A 13328-nucleotide genomic window follows, 5' to 3' on the forward strand; every position below is an offset into this window, starting at 1 on the left:
TGCATAATACACTTCACCACGGTTTTAAACTTTTCATATGGAACGCCTATAGTTTGCTTCTATAGTTCTATTAGGTACAACTGTAAACTGGTGTGACCACTATAGGTGCATGGGTGTGGCCAACATACCTGGCATTGCCTATAACACGACGCGTAATCGGCACACAATAGACTCACTCTGGGTGTATCCCTTGAAATTCGAGAGCCTTTTCTTTTACGTTTCCTCCGTCCAACCCAGAAGCAGTTTCCATGTGACGTAACCAGGACAACACTAATTATTATCAACATATTTTATTTTGTGATCGAAGTCAGTTGAGACTCGACAACCGTGCGATTACTAACCTGAACAATCCTGCACTATAGTGTTCGTGGTCGGGTAAGTTAGCGTTTGTTTGTTTTTATGTTAACGTTTTTGCGTTCCTGTGTTGTTGTGCACACTGAATCACTGACACACCTCCATAGTCGAGACATACTTTTCTAGTCAAGTAAACAAGTCAAATCAAGTAAACATCGTATGATTAATAGCCTGTCTGTCTTTAGTTTTCCTTTGTGGTCGCTCGTTGGCAAACGTTTGTGTCTTGAAAATATGTCTACGTTAACGTTGATCTAACATAAATAACAATACCACAAAATAACAAAAATGTGACTACTGTAAATGATGGTGAAACAATCCGGAAGTGTATAATGTCATCTACCGATTAATTCAGCCTACCAAAATAATATCTGTCAACCTTGAGTGGATTCCTTTACTCTACCTGGGATGGGATGGGATGGGCGTGAACTAAAGTTAAGTAAACTACTGCTGGGTAAAACATTTGTATACGATGCCTTAATTACAATAGTACAACAGTAGGCCTACATTTCTTTTTCTAGATTTGGACAAATACTAATTCCATTTGGTTTTTCCATGTATATTCAATTGTTATTTATCATGAACAATGATATGGGCTTCTTGCTTCTAAGTTGCTGTTTTATACATTTTAAAAGCTTTAAGAGGTATTATGGAGAATTATGGTATTATGCCATGTCCCCAGTGCTGTTCATTCAACTTCAATCTAAAGAATAACTAATAAAAAAAAACATATAGGCTACATTTCTAAATATATCATGATTATTACATTTTACTGGTCAAACTCTATTTAATCAAATGCTGTTTCTATAATAATAAAAAAAAGATTGTAAAAAAAACAACAACAAAAAAAAACAAGGCTTTATGTTCGTCCCCGGCATCACTGTACACCCGGTTGACCTTAACTCATTGACCGCCGGGGATTAGCCGGGGCCCTGCTCTAGCACTGCCACGCTCTAAAAGATAGGAGTGGATCACCTTGTTTGTAGAGCTATTATTCTATATTATAGCTATGGATACAATACTATGGCCCAGGGCCATTTGACATCACCTATCTATCGTTCAATATGTGAAAAAGAATAAAATTTTCCATCCATACGTTCCTGTGTTATACCGTGGTGAATATAAGTATGGTTTTAGAGCGGTCTAGGGTAATTCCCAAAATGCTGAGTTATAGCCGTATACGTCAATTCCACTATAGACATTTTCCATTTCTTGCCTGGACCCGCTATTATTCCGAAATCAAATCTATATCATAGGTATTATGTTCCATCATGAATGAATGAAAGGGGGGGGGGTCGTTTCTGATTATTTGATTGTCAGTAACGGCATTCGTATTGAACACTAAAAACGCTTATCAGCCCGATCGGCATAAAAGCATTGCAGGATCAAGCAAAAATTGACGTCAAATCATCCTTACCTAGCGGCTGGGTGGCGCAGCGGAGATTGCGCTCGTCACCAATGCGAGAGATTCCGGTCTCGAATCCAGGTGTCAGCATTGCCTCCGGCTTTTTTCCGATATCACATTTTTATTGATCTTTTTTTTTTGCCCTCCATTTTTCCTCCGATTTTTCTCCCATCCCAATGTTAGTCATATGCCAATTCCCAATCCCCTTCCTGGTCGCTGCGCACTTACCCCCCACAGTCAGATCATCTGGGAGAGTGGAGGCTACCACGTGCTTCCTCCGACACACGTCGTCCAGCCAATCAACCGCTTCTTTTCACCTGACAGCCGGATCCTCCCTGAGAGGGTGTAGCGACAGCGTGTGGAAGGATCACACCATCCCACTCAGGTCCTATCCGCGCTTAGCAGGCGCCCCGACCGAACTGTAGGAGTCGCTGTTTACAACGACCCGGACCCACCCCGCCAGCTTCTCCCACCCTCTAATACAGCCAATTGTATTGTGAACGCACTGAACGGCCAGCCAAGCTGGTGACAACCCCGGAGCTGTGAGCTGGATTCGAACAGGCGAATCCAGCTCACAGCTCTGGGGTTGGTGACGAACGCAATCTCCGCTACGCCACCTAACCGCCCCGATATCACATTAATGCCGAGATCGGCCGATAATATCGGACATCCCTAACACAAACACAAACAAGTGCGCGGACACACACAAGTTATTTTCCTTTTTGTGTTCCAGTTCTTCCTTAGTCCATCATAAACCAAGTTTATTCATGTTAGAATGAATCAAATTCATTAAATCACATTAATGTTTTGTAATTTGTTGTCCCGTTCTCATAATGTGCAGTTGTTTTTCTCAATATATGCTGTTTAAAATAATTGTATTGTAAAATAAATATCTGACTAACGTGAGGGACATACAATTATTTCCTATACACTAATAATTTGAATAGCAATCATGCACTAGGCGGCTGGGTGGCACAGCGGACATTGCGCTCGTCACCAACGCAAGAGACACCGGTATCGAATCCGGCTGTCAGCGTTGCCTCCAGCTTGGACCGGCCGTCATACTGACTCAATTGGCGGGAAGTCGATGGGTGGTAATCTGATTGTTGTGAACAGCGACTCCTACAGGTCGGTTGGGGCGCCTGCACAGCAAAAGACAGGAAAATGGCGGGGACAGTGTGAGCCTCCTACACGTTACTCCTCGCCAATGAGAGTCCGCGCTGGCAGGTGAAAAGATGTGACTGGCTGCCTCCACATGTATCGGAGGGAACATGTGATGGGCTTCTATCCTCCCTACAACCGGCCAGTGGGGGGCACATGCGAGCAACGATCAAGACAGGGGAGGGGAGAATTGGCACGGCTAAATTGGGATGGGAGAAAAATGAGGAGAAAAAGTGGATAAAATTTTCATTTTTTCCAATCATGCACTGAAATCACAATTAAACAGTTATGTCTATGTCCTTAACAGGGTGGACATATCCCTTGTGACACATGTTGTTAATATATCTAAATATAATACAAGTTAGGTGCCTGAGCTTGACCAATGTGTTTTCAGCTAATTAGATAAGTCCTTCATATAATAGAACATTAAAATATAGGTAAATATACTTAAACTTAATAAACCCAAGTTATGAAGTCCAAATGACACCCTATAAAAAATTACCCTGCTTTAGTGTCCACCACTAAAGCTGCCTTGTAGAACCTTGTCAAAAGGTTAAGTTCCAGACTGCTGTTACATGTAACTAACTACACACATTTCACATGTACAGTAGGCTACTAAATGCAGTGACATGATGATTGTCAAATGCAGGACCAACTGGGATAATATGAAGAATTCTTGTTAAAGATTAACTTTGGGTTGGGATGTAGACCTTATATGAAATATGAATAATTCTAAGATTAACTTTGGGTTGGGATGTAGACCTTATATGAAATATGAAGAATTCTAGTTAAAGTTTAACTTTGGGTTGGGATGTATTATATGAAAATAATTCTAATTAAAGTTTAACTTTAGCTGAGGTGTGCGTGTGTGTGTGTGTGTGTGTGTGTGTGTGTGTGTGTGTGTGCATGCCAAAGTATTTTTGTATCTTCATTTGTTTAGCCTCTTTAACACTTTCAACGCCAGGGGTCGCTGTTTACCTTACTGTTGAAATGCCATCGCCTTTTAACATGGGGATACGTGGCTGTGTTTGCAGGCCTAAAGCTATTATATATTATAGCTATGGATCTAATAATATAGTCGATTGTAGGGGTGTAAAGATACACGTATACGTACCGAACCGTTTCAGTGTGTACCGTACCGAACGGCTGTGTAGTTTACCGAACGAATACAACGGTAGCCTATGTTAACCACTAACGACCGCCCACCGGGGGCTGTTTTTTTCACAATCTAATATAATTATTATTATTTTTAAAACATTTTACAAGTCGATTATTAATTTCAATATAGAATATACGTTGACAGCCGTACAAGTACAATTAGTTACTGCACACTACATCACCCCTGAGTGGAACATGGAAAGCCAAACTTTCCCCCACTGTACCCAAAACCCGTACCGAACCTTGACTTCAAAACCGAGGTACATACCGTACCGTGGTTTTTGTGTACCGTTACACCCCTAGTCGATTGTCATTGAGTTTCTTCCGGTCAAGATGCAAAAAACAGATGAGTATAGTTTTAGAGTAATGCTGTGTAATCCCAGGAAACGCAGCTAAACAGCGTTTCAGTGCATTTCACTAGGAAGCGTGCCATTCCTCGCTTGGATCAACAATCAATCTGAAATCAACGCTAGATTTTATCGGTATTATGTTTCATCATGCATGCATGAAAGGGTGGGGGGGGGGGGTTCCTATGCTTCGATCGTCACCAACGGAATACATTGTCACCAATGGAATACGTTACACAGTACATTACAGACACACGCTCCGATCGCGGGGAAGGAATAATCGGATCAACGCAATATTGATACCATATAGTCCTTACCTTGACCAGGATCTGTCCCGAAAAGAATATTCCAATTATCTGATGTCGATTGTGTTGCCAACGTAATCCAGCACTGAACATGATCCGGGGGGGGGGGGGGGGGGCGACCCTCATCGATGCATGTGTTATAAGCGCTTCGCTTGCCCGGCTAGTTAGACGCAGGCCGGCCCAGACACCAAGCCACATAGTTTCAAATGGAGTGCAATAGCGGCCGCAAGGCAGCAGGCGGCGGTATTGGACTTTTGCGATCTCAGACCCATCCCCAGTGATAACACACAGCTGCCTGCATGTTTATGAATGGAAATATCGAATAAAAGAAATAACGATGAAAACCCGACTATACTCCGGGGGTCCTGGCGCTCAACGTTCGGCGAGTTAACCCGACTATAGTCGGGCCTGGCGCTCAAAGTGTTAAGGGGACAATTTCATCCGACCTCTTTGAATCTGTGGAACATGCTTTGTTAATTGTTTTGTGAAGAAATCTAATTTATATTATTTATTTTCCAGCACCTCGTTCTTCCCTTGTATTGAACACATAATTTGTAGTGGTTGTAGCACACACACACCACATTTTAAATTAATTATTTCCTTCCCTGCCTAGCTACCCCACACACCGAAGTGTAAACAAACCTTTACAAACTGGGCAGTACATTAGGTGGCTCTAAAAAGCACAGCTAGGCTAATTGTTCCATTAAAGCTAATTGATTGCTTGTGTCCTTGGTGTGACAGCACAAACGGCAAGGAGTACGTATGTCCACGACAGTACACTTTCATATTTGATATACCTCCCAGGCAGCCATATCTTATATACATTACCTTTATTTAATCAGGCAAGTCACATTGAGATCGAGATCTCATTTTAAGAGAGACCTGTAGCCTAGATAAGCTTATTTTGTCAAAATAAATAAACAATGTGTTGAGAGGGAGGAGGGAGCCATGGCGTTATTTTGTTATTTTGAAATGTCTTTGGTAACTTTTTTTGGCAACTTTGGTACCTTGTAGATGTAGAGGATGACAGAAATGCAGCCTTTGGTTTTGAGAAGAAAGGTCAAAGAAATTCAGTAGTCAGGATTTCAACAGCAATCAAAATAATTGTGATTTTTGCCATAATCGAGCAGCCATAGGAAGGACTTCTTACACTCTTACGCCAATAAGTGACGTAAAATAAAAAGGCTAATTTTGTTTTTTACGTTTAAGAATAAATAAATAAAATAAACAAAAACAAATGCTGGTCTCTTCTGGTGGAAAGAGGCCAGCCCACTGTTTGACAAAAAATGCAGTGATGAGTATCATAGATTTCATAATTAAAAAAATTATAAATCTAAGGGCTCAATAGACAGCATCTAGGGCCTTAAGAGTGGAGGTTCTCTGATCTGGAGAGTACACCGTAATCAATGTCTCACCAATATTCTCTCCGTCGTCTTGTCTTTCTCTCCCCTTCGGACAGACCGCTGCCAGCTCATCATGGGGGACATCAAGAAAGGGAAGAAGGCGTTTGTCCAGAAGTGTTCACAGTGCCACACGGTGGACGAAGGAGGGAAGCACAAGGTGGGACCCAACCTCTGGGGTCTTTTTGGTCGTAAGACGGGCCAGTCGCCTGGCTACTCCTACACACAGGCCAACATCGAGAAGGGTATGTTACCCATACTGTACTAACTCTGTTGCCTATACTAAATGTATACCTGCCTACTGATTTCACTGTACAATAATGCTGTATACAGTATAAGATAAGATGAAATATTCCTTTATTGATCCCCTTGGGGAAATGCAGGCATCATAGCAGCATGGGGGGGGGGGGGGGTACAGGTAGTAGAAGATATGATACAGGTCATAAAATTATCGTACAGTGGAGAAGTAAAAATGAAAATAGAATAATAAATAGGCAGTGTAAACAATATAACAATATAATTAACTCTATAAAGGTCAAGGTGCAAGATGAGGGTATGTATGCCCTCTCTAATTATATTTGCCCTACAATAAATATAGTTACCATATATATAATCTAATAAACAAAAATCTAATCTAATATATATAATCTAAAAATGCTAAATATATGCTCTGATGAAGTAAGTATACAGTATACACATAAGGTGCAGTATGCATAAGGTATGTAGCTCTGATATACTTCATAATATACATAGTATACATATATTTTTATTTATATTTACTATACAGTATATATATTTATCCACATCTGTCTGTATATACCTGTATATAATCCCTATCTAAATACCTGTAGATACTATATCTATATCTGTACATACCCCTTCCTACTCTTACTAATCATACCGCTGGCCAGTATGACTTACTTACTACCATGTCTTTATACCTTTATCACTGTAGATATTAATGTTACAACTCTGTACATACATGGTTGATTAGCACTATTCTCAGTAGTACTCTTTATATATTTTATATCCAATTTAATCACCTGCACATTGTATATATTGCTATTGAACTTTACTGTTACATTTGTACTCTGGTTGTTTGCCAAACTTCTTTTCGTTGTACTGTGCTTGTGCTCAGGGGCGTAGCTGGGGGGGGGGTAGCTTAGGATGATTCCAAGGGCCCAGCACTGGGGGGGGGGGCCCAATTTTTTTTTTTTTTTTTTTTTTTCTTTTTTTTTATACTAGACATCACTCAGGTGTATTATTGATGCTCTCATTGATACTATGTTTGTTTCTGAAGTGTGTGTGTGTGTGTGTGTGTGTGTGTGTGTGTGTGTGTGTGTGTGTGTGAGATATATATAGAGAGAGGGGGGGCTTTGGTAGACTATTGCATTGGTCCATTCATTGAAGATGAACGCAATGCGACATCCTTTACTAGGCTCACCCACCAACAGTGCAGGTGCTGAACTGCTGATCCGAATGTATAGGTAAAAACCATATTATGCGTTTTCATCAATAAAAAAATTGCCAAAAAAAAATCCGCTCGCGCGCTTACGCGCGCTCGCATTCACTGGGGGCCTACAAATACATTCTTTCATGGGGCCCAGAATCTGGAGCTACACCCCTGCTTGTGCTGTATAATGACAATACATGTGAATCTAATGTAATCCAATACAGTAGGGCTGACCCCAATGCTTCAGAGCTTCAGTCCCTGCCGTGCCAATCGATGCCAACATCTAAATTTGACTGCTTCTTTTAGGTTTTTAAACCACTCCAAAAATGTGCCTACATCAGCATAAGAAATAGATGATAGAAATAGTTTCAAGTTTATTATTTGTCATACAGAAATACAGAATACTTTGCATGAAATGCTTCCTTCTGTTGCTCCTGAGAGTGTGCTAGATAATAATAAGATAGTATAATAAGTATAAAATAGAAAGTCAAGTCAAGTAAAAACAGTGTAAACAACGATTTTTCAGTATACCTCTATATACAGTATATGTACGTCTGGTACAAGAATGGTGAGGTATAGCTTAGCTTGTGCAATAGGAATAAGACGTGTGCAATTCCCTTATCAATATAAATATAAAGTGTAAAGTGTAAAAGTGTACAGTGTGGTGGTAAAGTGGGTGCTACAGTGTGTTGTTTATTTAAAGTGAGTGTGTGTGTGCTGTGGGTGTGTTGATGGCCTGTTATTGTTCATTGTTCAATCATTGTTCATTGAGCATCCTGATGGCCTGGGGATAGAAGCTCCTTCTGAGTCTCTCTGTGCTTGCCATGAGACTCCGGTATCGCTTGCCGACATCCAAATAACATCCAAACATTCATTTTGAAAACCAGTTCTTCTTAGGCGACTTTTGTCACCAGAAAGTTCAGAAAACTACTCCATATAACGCTCTTAAACCCACCACGTTGAAACCTGCACACAGGAAGAATTAAGCTTTGATTATTCGCCCGATGACTACTGAAGCTTTGAAGCCCAGAAAAAAGACGGGTTGGTTATTTGTGGTAAGATGGGACGTGCGATATGCTCTATATCAGGGGTTGTCAAACTTTTTCATACCGTGACCCCATTTTATTTAGGATATTTTTTTTGGGGACCCCACACTTGTATCGCGTAATTTCAACATGGAATTAAGGAATACCAAAATAAAAGCGCACGTTGTTGAACTTGATCATGCATATTTATTAGAACATTTAATTACAACACTATGTTATCAATACACATTTATAAAACGAGGCATATTTAGCCAAAATATGTTGCCAGAACATAAACAAAAAAAAATGTATATATATATAATTTTTTTTATATTTTTTTTACTTTCCAATGCACTGTCACCTACCCGTGACCCCAATTTGGGTCGCGACCCGTAGTTTGAGAACCACTGCTCTATATAGTTAGTGGAAAGGACTGTGTACATAGGATAGGAAAGTATTCAAGTTTTATAGTTTGGGTAATTTATTTGTGTTGGCCTGTTTCATATTGTGGTTAGCAGCCTATATATTGGGTGTGTGTGAAGGGATGTGGCGAGTGGTATACACACTAGTCCATTTTAAGGGGGACATATTATGGTAAAGGTGACTTGCCGTATTAGTTTGGCAATCTGAAATGTTATTTGGGCGCTGGGGGGAAATGACAGGTACTCAGTTCAGCAAACCTAAACAAGCTGCTCATAATTATTGCCCTTTGTTATGTCACAAGTGGGGCACAAGCAATAATTGAATCACTTAGCTGTGTTTGGATCCCGGAGGAACACATGTATGCACTGCCCAGTTTATAAACCGCTCCCGCCTACCTCCGGTCAATGGTCTCTAACTACACACCCTCAAGACCCCTACGCTCTGCATCTTCTGGCCGCCTCAGATCTACTCCTATCCAAGCTCCCGGAGGGTCATCAAAGAGAAGCCGCCTATTCTCAGTCCTTGCCCCACAATGGTGGAATGAACTACCCATCCCAGTTAGGACAGCCGAATCCCGTCCAATCTTTCGCCGTCGACTAAAGACTCACTTCTTCAACCATTATCTGAAATGATATAAAAAAAGAAAAAAAAATCTAACCCTGACTAACCTTACTGTCATGCACTTGTCCTAATAAACTAACCTACACTGTAACACGCAACACTTTGATGAACATTGTTACTCAGCTGATAGAGTTATACCCTTATTGCTGTCTTGTCGCACAGAACTTGTAAGTCGCTTTGGATAAAAGCGTCAGCTAAATGACTAAATGTAAATGTAAATGTAAATAAAGGTGTTTTTTACTCTTGGGTTTGTGTTATACCCAGAAGAAGGGAAGAAATAAGTGCTGGGAAATGTATTTAAATTCCATTGAGACTAGTTCCTTCACATAAAACATGTCTTGTGCTTTGGTAGATCTGTGCCTTTAAGTGTCCCAGTCCGAGCTGCAGGTTGGGACAAGCAGGAATACATTGACGAGATTCCTTAGAGCAAGGCAGACTAGACAGGCCTATACCTTGAACACAGATACAGTATGATACAACAACAGTATTAAAGGTGGACTCTGTGATGTGTGTGTGTGTGTGTGTGTGTGTGTGTGTGTGTGTGTGTGTGTGTGTGTGTGTGTGTGTGTGTGTGTGTGTGTGTGTGTGTGTGTGTGTGTGTGTGTTGCAGGTATAGTGTGGGAAGAGAAGACTCTGATGACGTATCTTCATAACCCTAAGAAATACATCCCTGGTACCAAGATGATCTTCTCTGGGCTCAGGAAGAAGAAGGAGAGGGTGGACATTATAGCCTATTTGAAGAGTGCTACCTCTTAGTGGGGAACACATACGCACACACACACATACACACACACACACACACACACACACACACACACACACACACACACACACACACACACACACACATAGGTATTGACAACAAGATAGTGTATGTGGTTTTACACGTTTGCCACAAAACAGAGGTTTCTGATAATTATTTTGTACTCAAAGTTTTATACTTTTTACACTTTATCCTCTTTCAGGTGTACGTTTTGGAACGTTTTCTTTTTGGTCCCATCTTGGAATTCTAGAGCTGTGTGTCTCTCATTGGTCAGTACCAGTGTGACGTCACCATTGGAATGTTCAGTTCTCTCTCATGCGGGATCAAAACGCCTGAAAGTCCACGCCATGCCTACCGCACAGACGGGCCTTTTTGATATTTAAAAAATATAGTTCTTTAGTAGGGCCTGGTATCACTTAAAAAAATCTTTGACACCGGCGCCAGTACCGATACCCACGATTCAATAGCTGATACCAAAACTATACCCTTTTCCCCTGATACCTTACTTTGCTGAGTTATGTGCGTTGCGTGTGACTTTGTTACATTTTGGATTGTGGTTAAACAGAGGAACAAACGTGCTTATTGGCTCACTGACACCAATAGCATTAACTACGTAGGCTGTCATTCAAGACCACAGCTATTTTCGATACTCTGAATTTCAATACCCAGTCCTATTTTTTTTAGGCAGTAATCACAGGGGAAGCCTTTGGTGCTACTATTGACTATAGAAACAATTTTGGCAAAGCTTTGGTGCCACACATAACCCTATTTAAAAAAAAATACGTTTCTATTTGGCACCAAAAGGCATAAAGGTTCCAAAAAAGCGTCTCTGTTATTATGTCCAAAGAATCTCTGTTTGCTGTAGTGTAGAACATTATACTTGTATACCTTCTGTTTTATATCTGTTAAAACTTACTTTTCTACTTGTGCTGCGTTTTCCAAAATGCTGTTTCCTGTGTGTGAGGCTGCCTCCCATGGCTGTAAGCCGCCATGTGACGGGTGGTGTCTAAGAGAGATACAGAAGATGTCAGGAAGTGATATCTGTTCCCTTGGGTTGTCCCTCATTGGGAACCAGGGACGTGCACAGGACTTTAGAGGGGCAGGTGCTCAAAGGCTGAAAAGGGCACTGGTCCTGTGCGCGTGCAAGCCCGGTTTTTGGGGGCCCTTTTTGGGGCGGGGGGCCCCCTTTTTATGCTTTTTGGGGAGTTTTGGTGATCAAATATTGAATATTGAACTATATCAGTGCAGGAGCTCACTTATCCTTGAAAGACACTTTTATCACTGACTTAAAAGGCCCATACATCTCCATAAATGTTCAGGGGGGAGGGAATAAGTGCTTACCCTACAGACTCCAAGAAGTGCTGTATATTTTGTATTGTTTAATATAAATAATATTTTTATATATATTTTTTAATTGGCATAAAAAGGGCACTTTTCTATGAGGCACAAAAGGGCAGGTGCTCGAGCACCCTTTGGGCTCTATGTGTGCCGGTTGGGAACGATGGAACTTAACCCTAACCTTAAAGGTGAACTATGTAGTTTTATGAGAGACGGAGAAGTGAATAATTTCTAAGGTATATTTTCACAACTGAAGAATCAAACTGTCGTCAGATGAGAATTGGATCCCTGTAAACACTGTTTGAAGCTACAAAGCTTCCTGAAAAGTGCCTATTTCACTGCTGTCTTTCACAAAGGCAGGGCCCGTGATCTTGTTAACCCTTTCACTACCACACTAACAAAGGGTTAACCCTTTCACTGCCACACGACAAAGGGTTAACCCTTTCACTACCACACCACAGAAGGTTAAGCGTACTCTGGGCTTACATTTGGTTCACAGTGCCTCGAAATTATATTGTTTTCACTTATGATAATACAAGATAGAACAATTCTAAGAATTACAGTAAATGTCCTTCACGGGCTCTGCAAACAACCCCCCCCCCAAACTGTAGTGCACCTTTAAAGTGATGGTTCTGATTTGTGGAACTCCAGCCCTATTTCATACATACCAGTGATGATGTTGACCGGTAGTCCTTTCTCAGCACAATCCATGCTGTTCCTCATACTAGCATGTGCATGCTAGTATGCTAGTTAGCCACACGCCAATGCAAAGTCAATGGGGTCGAGCATCCTGCACAAAGTCAATGGGGTCAAGCTCCTGTCTACACAAGCCTGCATCTCCCTGACATCTACGCTGTGTTGCACTGTGGAGTAAATTAGGGTTTCAAAAATCAGACTAGAGACATGCCGTTGTATTTACATTCCATCTACCAGTATTCCATGATGTAACGATGAGCGTGAGATTGATCACAACACGGAAAGGCGCCATAAGCACATTATAGGTGCGGGGAACATGGTTTAATATACAGTGTGCAAAACCTTTAATGTTGAATCATTCTGTGTCGACTGCCGTTTTCAAGTAAAGTGTTTACAAGTAAAGTGTTATCCTGTTTTATCACAATTGATGGAATTTCACTGTTGTTTGAATGGTTACAATTTATTATATTTATTATAATATTGTAAGAAATGTATGCATTGAAATGTCTCGACGACATTGAAAATGAGGGTGACCTCAGTTGTCCTTTTTGAGAATAAATAAAGGTTTGAATTGAATAACAATTGGTCAGTTTTATACTTTAGTGTATTTTCAAATGTTAAATGTTGCTTATTGCTTTTCACACTGAACTGTTTAGCTGTGTGAATTGCCATTTTATCATCCTATGTGGATATTCTGACCTCTGTGCAATATTCTTTTTTCATCTGCTGAGTGTCATGGTTGTTTAAATCAAATCAAATGTATTTGTAAAGTCCGAAATCACAAGGTATCCCCCTTCTTGGATGTCGGTGATAGTAGTGTTGCTATGGATGATTGATGGGTGGAGAATAAAACAGGTGAAATAGTTGATGTATGCAGTAGCA

The 13328-nt window shown here is 40.8% G+C and overlaps 1 protein-coding gene across 1 annotated transcript; it reads left to right on the forward strand.

Annotated features, from left to right (window-relative positions):
* The first annotated feature begins 211 nt into the window (after positions 1–211).
* Positions 212–13017, forward strand: LOC311226893 (cytochrome c iso-1/iso-2-like). Its single transcript, XM_084312351.1, has 3 exons — positions 212–375; positions 6187–6372; positions 10260–13017. The coding sequence occupies exons 2-3, from the start codon at positions 6204–6206 to the stop codon at positions 10403–10405; spliced, it is 315 nt and encodes a 104-aa protein (XP_084168477.1). The 5' UTR covers positions 212–375; positions 6187–6203; the 3' UTR covers positions 10406–13017.
* Positions 13018–13328: the final 311 nt, after the last annotated feature.

Source organism: Notolepis coatsorum, assembly GCF_963971535.1.
Source record: "Notolepis coatsorum genome assembly, chromosome: 4".
NCBI lineage: Eukaryota > Metazoa > Chordata > Actinopteri > Aulopiformes > Paralepididae > Notolepis > Notolepis coatsorum.

Excerpts from the sequence above, each read along its gene's own strand:
- LOC311226893 (XM_084312351.1), top strand. The coding sequence starts at position 6,204 with ATGGGGGACATCAAGAAAGGGAAGAAGGCGTTTGTCCAGAAGTGTTCA. Across the intron at positions 6,373-10,259 it reads ACAGGCCAACATCGAGAAGG|GTATAGTGTGGGAAGAGAAG; the intron begins GTATGTTACCCA and ends TGTGTGTTGCAG.